The 19009-nt window shown below is 37.1% G+C and overlaps 1 protein-coding gene across 1 annotated transcript; it reads right to left on the reverse strand.

Moving 5' to 3' along the window:
• Window positions 1-11564: 11564 nt before the first annotated feature.
• LOC101324622 (SH3 domain-binding glutamic acid-rich-like protein 2) lies at window positions 11565-18212 on the reverse strand. The gene is given in 3 exon segments (XM_073789295.1): window positions 11565-11588; window positions 11590-11947; window positions 18172-18212. Coding segments are annotated over 3 exon segments (423 nt in total).
• Between the last annotated feature and the right edge of the window lie 797 nt (window positions 18213-19009).

Genomic DNA, 19009 nt, shown 5'->3' on the forward strand with positions numbered 1-19009 from the left:
TTCCATTCTTCTGCCTCAGTTATTCTGCTATTGATTCCTTCTAGTATAGTTTTCATTTCAGTTACTGCATTGTTCATCTCTGTTTGTCTGTTCTTTAATTCTTCTAGGTGTTTGTTAAACATTTCTTGCATCTTCTCGATCTTTGCCTCCATTCTTTTTCCGAGGTCCTGGATCATCTTCACTATCATTATTCCGAATTCTTTTTCTGGAAGGGTGTCTATCTCCACTTCATTTAGTTGTTTTTCTGGGGTTTATTGTGTTCCTTCATCTGGTACATAGTCCTCTGCCTTTTCATCTTGTCTATGTTTTTGTGAATATGGCTTTTGTTCCACAGGCTGCAGGATTGTAGTTCTTCTTGCTTCTGCTGTCTGCCCTCTGGTGGATGAGGCTGTCTAAGAGCCTTGTGTAAGTCTGATGGGAGGGACTGGTGGTGGGTAGAGCTGACTGTTGCTCTGGTGGGCAGAGCTCAGTAAAACTTTAATTTGCTTGACTTCTGATGGGTGGAGCTGGGTTCCCTCCCTGCTGGTTGTTTGGCCTGAGGCAACCCAACACTTGAGCCTACCCAGGCTCTTTGGTGGGGCTAATGGCAGACTCTGGGAGGGCTCATGCCAAGGAGTACTTCCCAGAACTTCTGCTCCCAGTCTCCTTGTCCCCATGGTGAGACAGAGCCACCACCCGCCTCTGCAGGAGACCCTCCAGCACTAGTAGGTAGGTCTGGTTCAGTCTTCACTGGTGTCAGTGCTCCTTTACCTGGGTCCCAATGCACACACTACTTTGTGTGTGTCCTCCAAGAGTGGAGTCTCTGTTTCCCCCAGTCCTGTCAGAGTCCTGCAATCAAATCCCACTAGCCTTCAAAGTTTGATTCTCTAGGAATTCCTCCTCCCATTGCCGGAACCCCAGGTTGGGAAGCCTGACGTGGGACTCAGAACCTTCACTCCAGTGGGTGGACTTCTGTGTTATAAGTGTTCTCCAGTCTGTGAGTCACTCACCCAGCAGTTATGAGATTTGATTTTACTGTGATTGCGCCCCCCCCCACCCCGTCTCATTGTGTCTTCTCCTTTGTCTTTGGATATGGGGTATCTTTTTTGGTGAGTTCCAGTGTCTTCCTGTTGATGATTGTACAGCATCTATTTGTGATTCTGGTGTTCTCATAAGAAGGAGTGAGAGCACGTCCTTCTACTCTGCCATCTTGGTTCCTACCTGATGTTTATTCTTTTTTAAAAAGTTTATTTTATTGAAGTATACCTGATTTACAATGTTGTGTTAGTTTCCGGTGTACAGCAAAGTGATTCAGTTATACATATATCTTCTTTTTTCATATTCTTTTCCATTATGGTTTATTACAGGATATTGAATATAGTTCCCTGTGCTATACAGTAGGACCTTGTTTAACTCTGATGTTTACCCTAATGATTACAGACAATGGTATAAACAGGGGTCAGCAAACTATGGCTTCCCAGCCATATGCAAGCCACTGCTGGTTTTTATAAATAAAACGTTATTGGAACACAGCCATTCTCCTTCGTTTGCTTTTATTCTAACACTGCTTTCATGCTACAATGGCAGGGTTGAGTAGTTGTTACAGAGGCCATGCAGCTTGCAGTGCTTAAAATATTTACTATTTGGCTCTTTTCAGAAAAAGATTGCCGACCCCTGGCAAATAGGATAGTGCCTGTCTTATAGTAGATGTTCCATACTTGGTAGCTTTTATTTTCCTCTTATATTGTATATTGTGATATTTCTAGTTACATAGTCTTAATTATGAGTCTGCATAGGGAATTATTCTCAAGGTGACATTAAATAATTACCATAAATTAAAATTGGTGAAGGACATTAGAAATTATCTAGGTCTTTCCTCCCATTTTCAATTGATTCCTGTGGTCTATTTCCACACTCAGAGTCTTTGACAGTAGATCAAACCCAATACACAGAAGAGTGGCTTAACATGGGTGATCCAGGCAATTTGTAAAAAAGCTTGCATTATCTGGGTCATACCTCAACTGCATATGGAAGTGATGAACTTATACAAAGAAGTACTTTTCAAGTCCTTGCTTGCGTACATGATGCAGTAGTCACAGATTGTGTGAAACTGTAATAGCTACAGTCAGTAAAAAAATCAGTGGAAGAAAAATTGCTTAATCTACTCTCACTTATAAAGCAAAAGTGAACGCTATTTTCGAAAGAATTGGCAGGTTAATTAAGAAGTCTCTTAGTGATTATGATAAAAACGCTGACTCATTTTTAATTTAGCTTGATGTTCCTTGACATATAGATGTAACCGATGTTTGTGTGAGAAGCTTAAAATCAGGTATATGGGAAATTTGTTATACATTTTGCAGGTGATTTTTGCCCAAAAGTTAAGTGTGATTTCAAAATTGAAAGACAGATACATATATTCCAGGAATTCTATAAGGATGTACTTGAAAATGTGTGAGAATTTTCCCAAATACTCTAAAGTTTATTTTCACTAATTATAAAATAGGAATTATTATATGATCTGTTATGAGGATCAAATGAGTAGAAAGATGTAAGATGCTTAGCTTAGTCCCTAGAACATAGTAATCACTCAAAAAATTGTAGTTTCTTTCTCTGTTTCTTCAGGACACTAATTAAAGCCAGTTGAGTCTCATTTAAAACGTATTTATCTTTTTCTAATTGATTTATATCATACATTGCATTCCAAATATGAAAGAACCACTCTTTGTATTTTTCAGAATATTTGATTGATGGAAATCCAAATATCAAAATGTAGGACAATGAGTGGTCATTATGACAAAACAGGAATCTAATCAAATTTTTTGCATATTTATATGTCATAACATCTTTTAAATAAAGAAATAGTAACATAAAAGATGTGACTTCAGGAAACTGTGTTTTGTTTCATTTTGCAAGGAATAAAATAAACAATGAATATTTTGCATTCATGTTGTGCTAACCATTATTAGAGAAACACCACTGTTCTAGTATATTAAGAAAGTTAAAGGAAGTTATTTGAGTAGCCTTAATTCATTTCTACTATAATTAACATAGTTAAATATGTTTCCTATGAAGAAGTTTATTGGCCATAGACAAGGTTCAGTTATTATTAGCACACACACACATGGTAGAGGCTGTAAAATTGTTGAAATATTTTCTTAAATCTCAGCACATGAATATCACTTACAAATGATGGCAGAGAAATGATACATGATCTTATTATCAGCCCAGTGGATGATTTCAGATCATTCAAAATATTGCATGCTGAATCAAGTGGTTTTACAGGTACTCTTGTGTGTGAAAAAATCCTTACTGTATAGACAAGCTAAGAAGTCAATACTATGAACTCAGAAAAAAACTCAGGAAAAAAAACTTAGAAAAAAAATTAAGAAAAAAATTAAGAATTTTCAGTTCACATTTACCAGAAAATGCTGAGGCTAATCAACAACTCCACAGACTTATTAAAAATACATTCACATCTTGCTACTTATTTTGATCAAAGGAACCCCAAGTTCAGTGAAAATGAACAACTGGGCATATGAAGAGCTGAAAAAAGTATTTCTTGGTTTAGCAACAGAAGAGTCAGCGGGATGATTAAGACAATGAGATCAAACTTATATTAGTTTGGCAATCATATTTTAGGCTACTTGGAAAATTCCTAGGTCATTTAAAATTTGAATATTCTGAGTGTCATGGTCTAGACCTTATTTCAGAAAATTAATTAAAACATGCCTGAATTTTTAAAACCCAATAACCTAACAACCAGAACTTTTCAACTGGAAGATCACATTTCAGAATTTCTCAGTTCTGATCACAATGAATATCAAGTGAATAAAGTGAAAAGAAAGGCAGCAGGCAGCATATTTAAAACCCTCAGTGCTGCAAGAAAAAAAAAATTAATGTTACTTAGTGCAAATATTTCATATTGTCAATTTAAAAGCCATGTGCACTCTGTAACAATGTTTCTGAGTTCATCTGATCATACATTGAACTTCTGCACTCCAATCTCTTAATAATTTATTTTACTCTTACACCCAGATTTTATGCGAAAGATGCTTTACTCTTTTAGTTACCTAAAGACCAGCCTTAAGATGAGACTCACTGGGGCCTCCCTGGTGGTGCAGTGGTTCAGAGTCCGCCTGCCAATGCAGGGGACGCGGGTTCGTGCCCCGGTCTGGGAAGATCCCACATGCCGCGGAGCGACTGGGCCCGTGAGCCATGCCCGCTGACCCTGCGCGTGCGGAGCCTGTGCTCCACAATGGGAGAGGCCACAGCAGTGAGAGGCCCGCGTACCGCAAAAAAAAAAAAAAAAAAAAAAAAAGATGAGACTCACTGATAGAGCAATGCTCTGGAATCTTCATTCCAATAAGCTTGAAAAATTGGCACGACTCTAAGTCAGTTTTGTACTTCTACTTCTCGAAGAAAAGGAATTCCACTTCCCAGAGAGAGGTATAGAAATGCTGTTCATCATAATTAGGGCTGTGTAACAAGAAATGTGAGGCATAAACATATTTACTGAAAAATGTAAATATTGCAACAAAGTGGGTTGGGCACCTGGGTCTCATCTGGATTTCCCTAGAACCAGTTCTAGTACACAGGTAAACACAGGTGTAGATCTTTTCAAACTTGCAGTATGTGATTCTAAAATTACATGCTAAATCATCTTGTAATGGCCACTTCAATCAACAGCTGCACGAGCCTCCAAAATTAATTAGAACACAATTACTTTTGGCAATACGTGAGGAAGTTTGTATATACGCATACATACAGGCATATATGTAAAATAAAAATATATACCTGGAGAGAAAAACTTTTTAGAAAATTATGGTAATAGGGATATAGAAACAGATAAACCAAAATGGAATGGAGGGATGGTAGGGAATCCGTGGAAGAGAAATCACTTCTAGATGATGATTAAAAGAAAAAGTGGTGAAAAATAGAAGTGTGAAGTGGCTCCGTAATACTGTTTACTTACTCAGAAAGGTTGCATGTCTAAATTGAAGAGGCCTCCTTATTGGCTAAGAGGAGAGTGAGCTTTATGCTATCAGGACTTCTTTCATGGCCTTCTTCCCATGATTCTGTGCAGTATATCAAAGCACTGAGCTGGGAGTCACAACCTTTCACAGCTGGGAGTCACAACCTTGGAGGCTGAGTTCCAAGGTTCTTGGTACACACACACTTTCCAGAATTAGCTCTCCATGGACCCCAGTGCATATAAGAATGCTTAAAGATTTGAAAAGCCACCATGAAGTAGGATTTGTGCTTTCCCAAGTGAGGCTTCTAATTGACTTCATGATACCTAATTTACTGGTAATTCAGAAAAATCATGTGTAGTCTAACATTTTAATACTGATCACTGCAGATAAGGGTGATATAAATTTGGAGATGTTGAAATTCCACAATGAACACAGAGATGGAAACAGAACTTAGTACAACTTTTTACATGGTAGATGCCATTTAAATAAATAACTACAGCTTATGTCAACAATGGGAGGGCCTTGGAGGAAAGAGGATGGTGAGAGATGCAGGTGAAAATTCCAAAAGTATGTTCAAAGTGAGCCGTTACTATTTAATGAATCTACAGCCTCCAGGCCAGCCTCCTATCATGACCTAATACAGTGTTCACACATCCTTTATGCTAAGTAACAAAAGTTGGCAATTTTAACGGGCTGGGGCTTCCTCTGACCACTGGCAGGGGCCAGGGTGTAGGGAAACCACTGCCCTAAGAATGTTGCATATTTAAAACAAGTATCCCAAAGACATACCAGCCCATGAATTTTATAATGAAGTAAAGCTCAAACTTCAAGCTATGGGGCTTCCAATTCCGTCAATATTTATGGGGCCAAATAACAGCACTTCCTAGCTGATCACTGAACTGAAGTCACTCTGTCTTTCACACAGAAGTGGGGAGAACTTTGGAGCTCTTCCTTGGGAATCCTTTGGTCCCATAAAAGTCTACTGAAAAAAAAAATCAATGAGTCCATCCTATCACTTCATCAGACATACCCAGCAATGTTAGAATTTTCTCAGCTCCTGACTTCCTGCTTTTACTAAAGTACATGGATGATTAGTGGCGTAGGCCTTTTGGATGTTCACTCACACTGCCGTCAGATGCTTCTCATTCCCTTCATGACTTCCTCCAGGTTCTGTTTTTATTTCTAGGTAAATTACTCAAATGAGTTGTTCATACAGTTAACGTCCCTCCCACTTCCCGCCCCTGTCCAAAGCCAAGTATAATAGTCCTGCCTTTGCACACTTTGCCACCCCGTAGTCAATTTCCTGTTGAAACAACATGGCAGCAGTTTTTGACTCAACAAAATGGGTAATGTGTCATAAAATAGTTTTAAATGAGAAGTAGAGATCTGTATTCCAGCCATTCCTCCATCAATGAGGGATGCTGTGACCTTTGGAAAGTTGCTCAATTTTCCCCTGATTTGATTCTATAAAATACAAATGGTAATAGGCTTTATTTCATGATGTCACAGGAATATCCATATATGTATATATATGTATATATATATATATATATATATATATGGACATCAGATCTGTGATGATCCTTTAAGTAGTTTTAAAATTTATTCATTTAAATTAAATGATTACTTTTCAAATTTCAGACCTCTCAATTCACCAAATGATTTCACCTTTAAAAAAAGGAGTTTATTTTTTTGAAAATATAGATTTTATTTTTTTGCTTTTCCTAAGTATGTCAAAGTTAGTTTGTGGACAGATAAGTCTTATGAGCCCCAGAGACTATAATCAAAAAACAAAACATTTGCAGTAGGTTGGTACTGAAACCTGCTGTTCTCTCTCCCAGTTTTTCCGATGTACTTCAAATGTTCAAATGTTTAGCAGGCTCGGATAACTTAATCAATGAAGCTCTTATTTTTGGCATTCTCACATTCCAAATTAAAATTACATTATATTTTTTTGGGAAAACCCCCCACCAGTACCATCTGTGAATTGAATGGTGTCATTACATCAAAGTACTGCAATTAGAACAATAGGGTAAAATTAATGCCAATGTTAAGTACAGATGTGCCAGATATGATGGGTAGTTGATACACAATTCAAATTGACAACCACGTGCAATGTGGAAAGTATCCAGGCATAACCCCAGATCCAGTTGGCCAATGGATGTCATGATTGCCTCACAGAGAACATATTTAAAAGAGATTTATTTGGCAGTAAGAAAAAGTTAGTTTCAAAAGACCGTAGTCTATCCTAGGTTACTCATACAAAGCTTTTATTATCTCAGGGTAAAAATGGGCCCACAGAAGATAATCCAAAGGGAACATAACATTCCGTAGCCAGAGAAAAAAATTCCCATTTTTTTCAGGAATATAACATTTGGTATTTTCATTACATGGCAGATCATATGGCATTATTAGTCTGATGGTGCTGCTTTTTATTTTTGTAGCTGCGACAAACTATTAGCTTTTGCATGCAATGGGGGTTTCTTAGTATAGGTTAATAGGATAATACATTTTATTATTTAGGTTCACCATCTGTAAACTCAAATTTTTAGAATGGGTGATCATGGGCTAGAATTCTCTTCAGTTTAGGATGTTCTAATGTTTGGTATGAATGTTAATGCTAACATGATGGTTTTACTTACACAGTCATAAGATGTTTAATCTCTGTCATTTCATGTTGATGTGTTTGACAAAATGTGGTATTAAAAGAAGAGATGTAAGTTGTTCAATGTGTAAGAGTATTGATGAGGCCGTGGGCTATCTCTATCTGCTCCTTTTTTTTTTTTTTTACTTTCTTGACAATTTCTTTACTTGAAATGTAGAAAGCAGTTGAGCATAGTTTCTAAACAAAGAAGAACTTCTAACAGGGAATATGTAGACATTAAGTATTCTCCTTCCTTATTGCAATATGTAAACATTCTGGGAAAAGGACGCACAGATCTTGGGGACATTTGCTCAGGAGCCACGAGGATCACAGCCTACTAATTCCATGTTTCCCACAAGAATGACAAATTGTTCTTCATTGTCTTCAGGGTATTCAGGGGCCATGGAGAATACTAGGGGCCCTGAAGACTCCCAAAACTATTCACAAACAGTATTGTTTCTCAAATTTGCATAATATACTGCGACAGCCGCCTCTAAGATGACCCCCAATCACCCTTGCCTCCTGGTATTCATACCCTTGCGTGGTCCATCCCACAGTGAATCAGGTCTCTATCAGCTCTTAACTACAAATGGTAAATAGCATTTTTTATGTTACAATAATTTTGCTACTAGATCCAGAAATTTTTAGCAACAAATTTAAAACATTATTTTGTGAATAGGCATAATTAGCCTATAAGCCTCATAGCAGCAGCTTTTATTTAAGCAAATAAGTTTCGAAAATGAGACAATATTTATAAAGCAAGGACGACAGCTGCTAAGTCAACAATTATATGGAGGTATCAACTGATGTGTTTCTGTTCATGAAGGCTATCTTGAACTGAGGTCAGGATATTTTTCCATGGAACAAAATATTGCAGTCCAAGAATAATGGCATATCCATGTTGTTTTCTGAAATGCCACATTTCCACATTCTTTTCCTGCATTATTGCTCAATTTTCTCCATCTTTTTTTTTTTTCCTGGAATTTATTCCTCTTTAATGCTGAATATAAAATCTGAGATTTCACCAATGCCTTTAGAGAAAAATGCATACAAACCAAAATCTAAAAACAATAATTTTGCAGATCAAAATGGGCTCTGACCCTTTAGAAAAGATGTTACATGAAAAGCATTTCTAGAAAAAGCAAAACCCTATACAGCAAAATCAAATTAAAAAACAAAAGAAAACAAACCAGAAAGAGGCTTTGGTACCTTTCAACAACAGAGGACAAAAGTAAGTTTAGTTCATTATTAAATTCATGTAATATAAAAACATCTATGTGGGAGTGTTGAATAAATCTATAAAACAGAAACAAATCTAAAATATATTAGAGCCTGAGAGAAAAAAAAAATCTTCCTTTTCTCCTCTTTGATTTTAATAGAATACCAGAATCTGGAAAAACAAGTACTTCCCCAACTAAATTTTCTTCTGGTCTGCATATACCTAGCAGGATGGCATTCTGTATTTTATCTCATTTTAAAATGGCATAATTTGATTTTTAGCAGCACATTTTCTTTGCCCCAACAAGCCTAGTATAGGAAATAAAAATTCTGTCTTAAAATGCTCTTGATATTACACCTATGTCTGCAATTCCCATCCACTTCTTTCCTAGATTTTTAAGACTGTGATTCTCCAGATCTAAAGGTAGCTAGTTAAAGAAGAGATGAAGAAAACCATTACATGTTTGGAATTCAGCTGGTAAAACACAAGTAAGGACACAGTATTCTCTGAACATGGTGTGGTCCCAGAGGGCAATACCTTAGGACTCTGCAGAGCCTGGGTACTGAGGGAAATGCCACACAATGTGCTTCTAGCTCGCTCATAACAAGTACAATACCAGTTGAAGCTGGTCTCTCCTATTTCTTTGCTGCTCCAAAAAAAAAAAAAAAAAAAAGAAAGAAAGAAAATGTGGGGTGGGGTAGATGATCTGTAACTGTGGTAAATAATTTAGCACTCCTATTCATCTAGTCTGTTTAGGACAGCCATACTGGGCCTACTACAACCAGAGTAATTCAGAAGTTTTGAGACAAACAATTCTGAGTAGCTTTCTTGGTCTAGCAAGTATTGTATTGATCCTACAACCCCAAGACTCAATCTTCCCAAGTTGCTTCTTGGTACTCACTGGCAAGAGTAGACAAAATGTAAGTTAGACCGTTGCAACATTAACTTTTTAAAAATTGCTGTATCTTAAGAAATTCTAAGTCTTCTTAGACTTTAACACAATATCCAGTTCAAAAAAAATTTCCTGGATAGTCCCTGGGATTTATCAAGTGGAATTTGACCTGGATCGTATTTAATGCCAACTAAGCAGTTATAACCATGATTTTACAGCAGCTTTCGTGGGAGAGAAAATTGTGGATTATGTATCTGTTCCAGTCATATAGGAATCAGTGGCATGCTTTTCTTCTGGCTGTAGTCCTGGGATGCAAATCTCAGGCTGGGATGTCAGTCCTGGGATGTTAGCTTTAGAATAGGAGGGAGAGAACACAGGTGACAGGGCCTAAATTCTTGTTCTTTCCATTTCTTACAAACTTCCTGCTCAGAATCTAAAGGGCAGGTTCACCATCAGGATGCTGGGAATAGCAGAATATCTTAGGTAACCCTCTGAATTTATTCTATTCAAGACTATTCCCAAGTTTGGCAACTAGAAACTCTAAAACTGTGAGCAGGGACAAGGATGCAGAAAAGGAGCCTTTGCCCTAATGAAGTCGACAGGTTCAGTGTTTATCAGCAACAACTCCAAAGGAAGGAGAGATTTCACATGCCAAGTACAATTCAGAGTGAGTCTCTGACAGCCCCTTTCTGGTATGTACTCTGTTCTGAAATATCACTGGTGTTCATATACGGAATGAAAACGCGTATCTATGTTACTCTGAAAATCCGGGACTGTGCATTGGCCAGAGATATGAGCTGGCAGAGTCAGAGGACCAATGAAAAGTAACACAGGAAAAAAATTAAATTGTGCAGCAATATTAGTGTCTTTTAATTTGCCTCATCAAGGGTTCACAAAATATATTTAACCGAGATCTTCCTTTCTCGAAAAATATGATCCCTTCGCAAAATATATAAGCAGCTATTAGTTAGGGGAGCTGCGTTTAAAAATATATGTGCACTTACGCATAAATAAGTTGCTAAAGTTGCTAAAGCTGAAATGCTTTCAGGTACGAGTCAGATTATGTCTCTATAAATTAATTGTCAGTGCACCTCTTTAAATATATCTTTTAAGCAATCTTACACATTAGGTGAAACTCTTCCTTTGTAAGTGATAAAGAAGCATGTATTTTTTAAAAGAGCAATTCTTTTCATCCCTGTCACTCGGTTCTGATCACACACTGCTGCAACAGTGATTTCTGGAAACATCTGTAGAGGCTTGGAGGATTTATGGGGGTAAGAATTTCCATTACCAAAAGGAGACTAGAACATCTAACTTTTTCTTCAGTTATGACAAGCACTGGAATAGTGATGTTCATGAATCTGCAGCAAAGATCTTTAGCCCTTTGTCAACCAACATTGCTTTTTTTCTTTCTGATCAAAATATTCTAATAGCCTGGCAGACTAATTTCAAAGATACCACCTTGGCAGCCTGAAGAGAAGCAGGTCTCAGCAATTCTGGCATCAACTACAACCCAGGGCAGATCCAGTACTTTCTCTCTGATGGTGCCACCTGCTTATCACTCAGTTATTCAGGAAGCACAGCTGTAACAGGTGACAGTACCTCGGGGTGAGTGAGGCAACTGCAGGCAATTCTGAAAACAAGAAAAAAACCCCACCATGGTCCTGATTTGGTTTAAAGCACTCATGCAATCCCATCAGACCCATGTCTGATGTTCCCCAAACACCTTTTCCATGGCAAGCAAAGTTACTGATAATGCATGTGGCTTCTGTCACACTGATGCATTAGGTAAGCAGGTGTGTGCTGAGTACCAGGGGTGCTGCAAAATGCATCTCCGTCCTCTTCCACTTGTCTTCACTAAGGTTCTTCCTTTGATGCCAACTGTTCTTCCTTTGATGCCTAAGAATGAAAAGACTGTGTTGCTTTCCTTGGATTCAAATAAACTGTCATAATCTGCACAGTATCGGTCCCCATTAAATATCTGAGGTGGCAGAGGGTTGCCCTGAACAGGCTCCTTCTCCGGGGGGATGTTTTTGTACATCCACTGCCTCTGCTCTTCTGACATCGTGACGTCCACCTCCTAAAACTTTATCTTGTTGGCTTCCAGAAATCTAACCACATCCTGCTGCTTCTTCTTTATCGCCACGAAGCCCGAGGAGGAGGCGGTGAACACGCGGACGACCGTCCTCTCGCCAGGCACAGCGCTCCGGTCTCCCGGTCTGCAGATCAATTTTCTCAGTCTTAAACAAAGTTTAGAGTGAAAAAGGGAACATAAAATAATGGAAACAAAGGATACCAAGAGGCGTAAAGTCTCATCTTTTCACCACCCATTGTTACTAATCTTAAAATTTATCAAAATTCACTTTGTAAGTAGTAGTAGAGTATATCATAACCTATATTGCTTAATATTTCCCCCAGTCAAATACAGTTTTCTTAAATGGCAAAAACATACTAGGTTAATTTTTAATAACTTAGCATAATATATACTTGTTGAGAACATAGTATATACAAGGGGTTGTAGATAAACAGTGTTGACTCAAACTGCTCTCAATGTGATTATCATCTTATAAGAGGTCCCAAATAACTATAGGCAAAGCAAAAATGAAAGGAGTCACATAAGAGAGATAAGGAGTTTTAATGAGGGAAAAGTCACTTTAGGTTGGAGGGATCAGGACCCTACATAGTACAGGGGACAGTATTGGCTGAGTAGATGGCGAACCCCTGGTAGAGGAAACAGAATGAGCAAACCTAGAAAAAAGTCAGGAATCAAGAATTATTTGTTCATTCAACAAGGTGAGACATGGAAGTGGCTTGGATTAAAATGGCAGAGGTGAGGCTCTGACTCAGGAAAGACTGATTGTGGAGGCTGAAGAATTAGCTGATTATTAAGATGTGAGGTGTGAGAGATGAGGAAAAGTTAAGTTTGATTGCAATTACAATTTAGTGCAGATGAAACCCAAAGAACAAATGTTATGGTAGAAAGAAAAGACCAGAAGCATGATTTGTATCAGCTCCGGAGGTCCCTGAATACCTTGACTATCCTCTTTTAGCTTCACCTAAAAAAGATATTCACAATTCAGTTTACTGGGAAGGACTCTGTAGAGATGACCTTAATGACAACCAGAACCCTGGACGCAAACAATGTCAGGAATAAATTATTCTCTGCATCCTCTCTTTGCTTGTCTCATTATGGGCTTTATTCTCTAGGACAGCTTATCCATATGGCAGGAAGTTTCAAGCTCACAGCCTTGCAATACTGAGATCAAAGGGGAAAGAAGAACATTTCCTCAGCTCTTATTTGAAAAATTCAGGGAAGGACACTGAGTGGTCACATGACTATACCTAAACCATTTACTATAAACTGTTGTGAATCATGTATTCGTCCCACTGAGCAATGAGCAGCCCACATTCCTCTACAGAAGCACCCACCTAGTATGAGTGGGCATTTTCCAGAAGAATGGAACAGGGGGAGAGGCAGGCAAAATATTAACTCTTAAAGTTAAGTGAGACTTAAGCCTGAAATACTTTATATATATGCAAATAATATATGATATATAAGTGCATTATATATATGTTATACAGTACATTATATACATGGTATATATAATTTATACATAATGTATATAAGCCTGTTATTGTTTTTACTCCTTCCATCTAAAGATAATCCCTCTAGCAGATCACAGTTTTGCTCATTCTCTTGAGGAAATTGCTCTATCAATTCTCTCCATCATCAATTTTCTCCTGTCTATGGGATCTTTCTCATCACCATTATTCTTCCATCTTAAAAATAAGTTTCCCTTGACCCCGTATTCCTCATCAGCCATTCCCCTTTTCCTCTTTTTGCCTTTAAGACAAAATTTCTTGAAACAATTATCTTTACTCTGACTTCAGGTTCTCTGGTTTTATTCTCTCTTAAGCCCATTCCACTCAGGTTTCTGTCCTTCACCAATGTAACACTTAACAATTTCACCAATGACCTTCATACTGACAAATTCATTGACCAATTCTTAGACCTTATCTTATTTGACCCCTCAGTAATATTTACTGCATCATTCCCTCTTTCTTGCTACTTTTGCCTTGTTTTTCATGGCTTATTGAATCTTCTTCTTAGAGTTTTTTGTCAGTTTCCTTTGATAGCTCTTGCTTATTGTCAATTACTTACTTTTAGGGAGCCCAGTGGCTCCAACCTTGGTCCTCTTTTTCTTCTCTGCTTAAACTTACTCCCTTGATGATCTCATCAAGTCTCATGGCTTTAAACTTCACTGCTGGCACTAAAACTTATATCTTTAGCTATTATCTCTTCTCTGAATTCTAGACCCATGTGTCACACTGCCTACTCAACACCTCTAATGTAGATGTCCAAAATATCTTAAATTAACATGTACTTACTTACACTACTTAATCTTCCATCCCAAACCTACTTACCCACTGTTATGGGCTCAGTTGTGTCCCAGACCCTCTGACTCCCAACCCCAATTCAGATGTGGAAGTCTTAACCTGAATGTGATTGTTCACATTCTGAATGTGATACTTCTGAATGTGATTGTATTTGAAGATAGGGCTTTTAAAAATGTTATTAAGGTAAAATGAGGTCCTATGGGTTGGCCCTAATCCAATCTGACTGTTGTCCTTATAAGAAGAGGAGATTAGGATACACAGAGAGACACCAGACATGTGTGCAAAGAAGAAGGACCATGTGAACACACAAAGAGAATAGAGCAAGCCTGAGATGCCTCAGAAGAAACCAAACCTGCTGACACCTGGATCTCAGACTTCCATCCACCAGAACTGTGAGAATATACATTTCTATTGTTCAAATTCACAGTCTTTCCTAAGTCAGTTCATAATAACTCTATTCTTTTTTTTTTTTATAACTACTATATTGGACAGCACAGGTCTAAAGTATGACCATGGGAATAAGTGGTAGGATAGAGAGACCAGGGTGTTGGAAGGATCACCTATGTGAATACTAGAATCTCCAAGAATGTTTTTCAGTCACCAAAAAGAACATGTTAGACCTATACGTAATGAGTCGGAAAGATCTCCAAGACATATATTGAAGGGAATATTAATTTCTAGTATAATATGTATGGATAATACTATTTATTAAAAAATATGTAAGTTACAAAAGAATACTACAAGGAAAAAGAAGTGCTAACTTGATAATGATAACTCTATTCTTTTTGCCCAGGTCCAACACTTTGGAGTTTTCCTAGACTCTTTTTTTTCCCTCTCATATTTTATGTTCTGTCCATCCGGAAATCCTGTTGTCTCTAAATTCAGAGCAGAATCTGACTACTTCTCACTAGCTCTTGTACTACTATCTTGGTTCAGATCACCATCATCTCTTGCCTTGATTATTGCAGTGGCCTTTTAACTGGTTATCTCACTTATATCCTTGTCCCCTTGCAGTCTATTCTTCACACCTCAGGGGACTGATATTTTAAAAAGGAAATTTAAAAAAAAATGTCAGCTTGGAATTGGGGCAAGAGGAATTGGATGAAGGTAGTCAAAAGGTGCAAACTTCCAATTAAAAGATAAATAAGTACTAGGGATATAATGTACAACATGATAAAAATAACTAACACGGCTGTGTGGTATATGTGAAAGTTGTTAAGAGAGCAAATCCTAAGGGGTCTCATCACAAGGAAAAATAGTTTTTTATTTCTTTAATGTTGTACCTCTATGAGATTATGGATGTTCACTAAATCTATTGTAGTAATCATTCCATGATGTATGTAAGTCAAATCGTTATATACCTTAAACTTATACAGTGTTGTATGTCAATTATATCTCAATAAGACTAGAAGAAAAAATAGTCATTTCTCTGCTCATAGTTTTGTATTAACTCCCCATTTTCACTCAGAGCAAAAGTCAAAACCTTTACACTTGCCGTCAAGGCCCTAGAATATCTCTAACCACCACCCTTTACAATTCTGACCTCATTTTCTGCTACTTTCTCTTCTATTCACTCTGCTCCAACAATGTTGGCATCTTTGCTAATCCATGAACACTCTAGGCATGCTCCAGCCTTAGGGCTTTGCACTAGCTGTTGTACCTGCTAAAATGCTCTTCTTTCAAAATATCTTATCCTCCCTCATTTTCTTTAAGTCTTTGCTCAAATGCCACCTCAGTGAGACCTCCCACCCTACATTATGCCGAATAAAACTTCCTTCTACCACCTGTACTACCAATACAACTTATGTTGCTATTCGTTTTCCTCTTACATACTATATAGTTTTTTACTTATAGTATTTTAAAATTTATTTTTGTATTCCTCTTCTAGAACACAAACTCCACCAAAGCCACGATTTTTCATCTGTTTTGTTCGCCAGCTGCCTTGAATGACATCTGCCACATAGTAGGTGATTGACAAATCTTTGTAGGGTAAATAAATGAACTGAATATACGATATAAACAGATGTTAATAAAATAACACCCGGCTTGAGAAATAAAACATTATTAACACTTTGAAGCCCTCCATGCACTCATTACACTCACTTTCTTCTCCACTTCCAGAGTTTGAACACAAGCAGAGTTTTGTATTTATCATTTCTTTGAACATCTTCATAGTATACCACTTATGTAGACATGCCTAGATAAGATGCATCCTTTACACGTATTTTAAATTGAAAACATGTATCTTACTTACTCTTTTGCTCAACATTGTTTGTGAGTTTCATCTGTGTTGATATTGGGGTAGAGTATTCATTTCTAATGCTGTATTTTTCTATTAAATGAGTTCATCACAATTTTTTAAAAGTCTTAGATATTTGACTTATTTTTATGTTTGTACATGTCTCCTGGCACATGTATGCAATACAAGCATTTCTTGAGACTATATTGTAAGAAGTGGGATTGGCTGGCCCAAGATTTCCCTGTGAGCCACAAGATAGATTTTTTAAAATTCTACCCTTTCTTTAAGGGAATACTATTAAGAGATCTGGCTTTTTCTGGGATCGTAGTTTAGTTTTCCTGCCTTATATGGGCTAAAGGTCATAGCAGTTTATTTCCTGATATTGACAAATAACTCAACTCCTGCTTCCCATCCTGTTTCCTGATCAGATTTCAGTTTTCTCTTCATTTTGGTTTAACTTATTTTCTTTTAAGCCTAGAAATGCATTATCAGTGTTGGTTATTGACTCTTATCCAGAATTTCTACATGTCTTAAATAGAGTTTTTTCAGAGTACCTTGTCTGCCATATTGCAAGAAGCAGCAGTAAGCTTAAACTTTCATACTTAATTTAAAAACTGTCACATATTGGTTGTTTGGGTGCTCTTATTTAGGATAGGGTAAATGTTATATAATAACAACTGTGTTTGGGAATATTAATATAGCAATAGCAGCTGGCATAAAGGAGCTATTGATAATGAAACGTGACTTTTTTATATATCTAGTACTATATTAAAAATTATCAGATCATCAGGGACAAAGATGGATGTTTTAATAAATGCTGTTGTGACAAATGGACAGCCATTTGTATAAAGATAAAATTGGATTTATGCCTCACACCATACACAAAAATAAACTCTGAAAGCATAGAAGGTCTAAGTATAAAAATAAAACCATACGTGTAGAAAAAGTAGGTGAATTTCTTTAGAACCTGATGAGAAAGAAAAAGCTTTCTAACTATAACTCAAAATCCAGTTCAATATTGCTAAATTTAAATATCTAAAAAAAAATTTGGGGCATGACAAAAATCATCAGAGGCAAAATACAAATGGCAAACTGGGAGAAAACATTTACAATGTATGTCACACATCGAAGGCTAATATTCCTAATATATAAAGAACTTTTTACAAATTGAGAAAATAGGAAATTAACAAAAAATGATATAAAAATAGCCTGTAAACATATGGAAATATTTCCAACTTTACTCACAATAAAAGAAATTCAAATTAAAACCACTAAGATGCCAGTTTTACCTATTGCTTTGGCAAAAATTTGAATGTTGAGCACATATTATTGTGTTGAGGTTGTGGAGAAACAGACACTCTAGTATATTACTGGTGGAAATTCCTACAGAATGGAATTTGGTAATATCTAATATCTAATAGAACTACATTTGCACTTACTTTTGTCCATCAAACCCTAGGTATTCACCTAGGTATTAATACATCTCCATTAATATGAAAAAAATGTGCAAGGTATTCATTGCATCATTGTAGCAACATTGCCTTATATTTAATTGCAAAATTTCAGAAACAGTTCTGTGTATGAAAAACTAACTTCCCCTGTGTTTCTTTTTTACTCTCACAATACTACTACCATCCTCACAACACTTCTGACACCACATGTGGGTTTTTCTTCCCCAACACCAAGAAATTCCGGGACACCAGCTGGATGTCCTACAATTTAAGTCAATTCTGACACTGTCTAGTCAGCTCCCATAGGTTAAATGCTCAGTCCCACAAGACTCTCCCCTACCAGCTTCAGATGCCAATCACTTGTTCAGATTGTTACCTGAGCTTCTGACTGATTAGCTGTAAATCAGGAGTCCCCATGATCCCCTTGGGAGGTTCCATTACTTTGCCAAGGGCCAAACCTGGGTTGGTATGAGTAGCAAAATGAATAAAGTCAGTACTAGATTATTACACACTGAATTTTTAAAAAATCTAATAAAGGTAGGAAGGAGGGAGAAAGATGACTGGAAAAGATTTTATGACAGAAAGTCAACTAATACTTGTTGAAGGAACAATAATTTTGAGAAGTCACTATTTAAAACCATAGAATAATGGTTTTTCAAGATCCATACTCTTCGCAAATATTCTATATGCTTACCTCACTCACAAGAATCCATAATCTCTCATTACACTGATGCACGAAGTAGATGACAACCTCCAGACTTCAGACCATCCACTTTGTCTAGCCTTAATACTCATTCTTGGTGTACAAGAACACGTGGTGTTTTTCATAAATATTTGATCTCTGCTTCCATCTGTCCATAGTCCCTTCTAGTAAGTAATAGTATCTGCTTTAGCACAGAGTTATATGTTTTGGTCTTTTTCAAAACACTATGATAAGGAGGCAGTGTAATGTACAGGCTCTTGGTCAGACAGCCTGGAGGAAAGTCCCCATTACATACTTACTGTCCATCTGACACAGTCTCAGTCCTTAAGTGCATGTGTTTAGACTTGAGGAGATAAGGGAAGGCAGAAGGCTTAACGAGGGTCAAGTTCAGGGTACAGCACTCTTATCAATCAAACCACCGTCATCTCTGAATATGTCTACTTACTGGAGCAGCCTGCAAGTCATCACAGCAATTCTAGAAGCTCTCCTTCCCCTCCTATAAGGTTTAGGT

The sequence above is a fragment of the Tursiops truncatus genome, chromosome 11 (assembly GCF_011762595.2).
Source record: "Tursiops truncatus isolate mTurTru1 chromosome 11, mTurTru1.mat.Y, whole genome shotgun sequence".
Lineage (NCBI taxonomy): Eukaryota > Metazoa > Chordata > Mammalia > Artiodactyla > Delphinidae > Tursiops > Tursiops truncatus.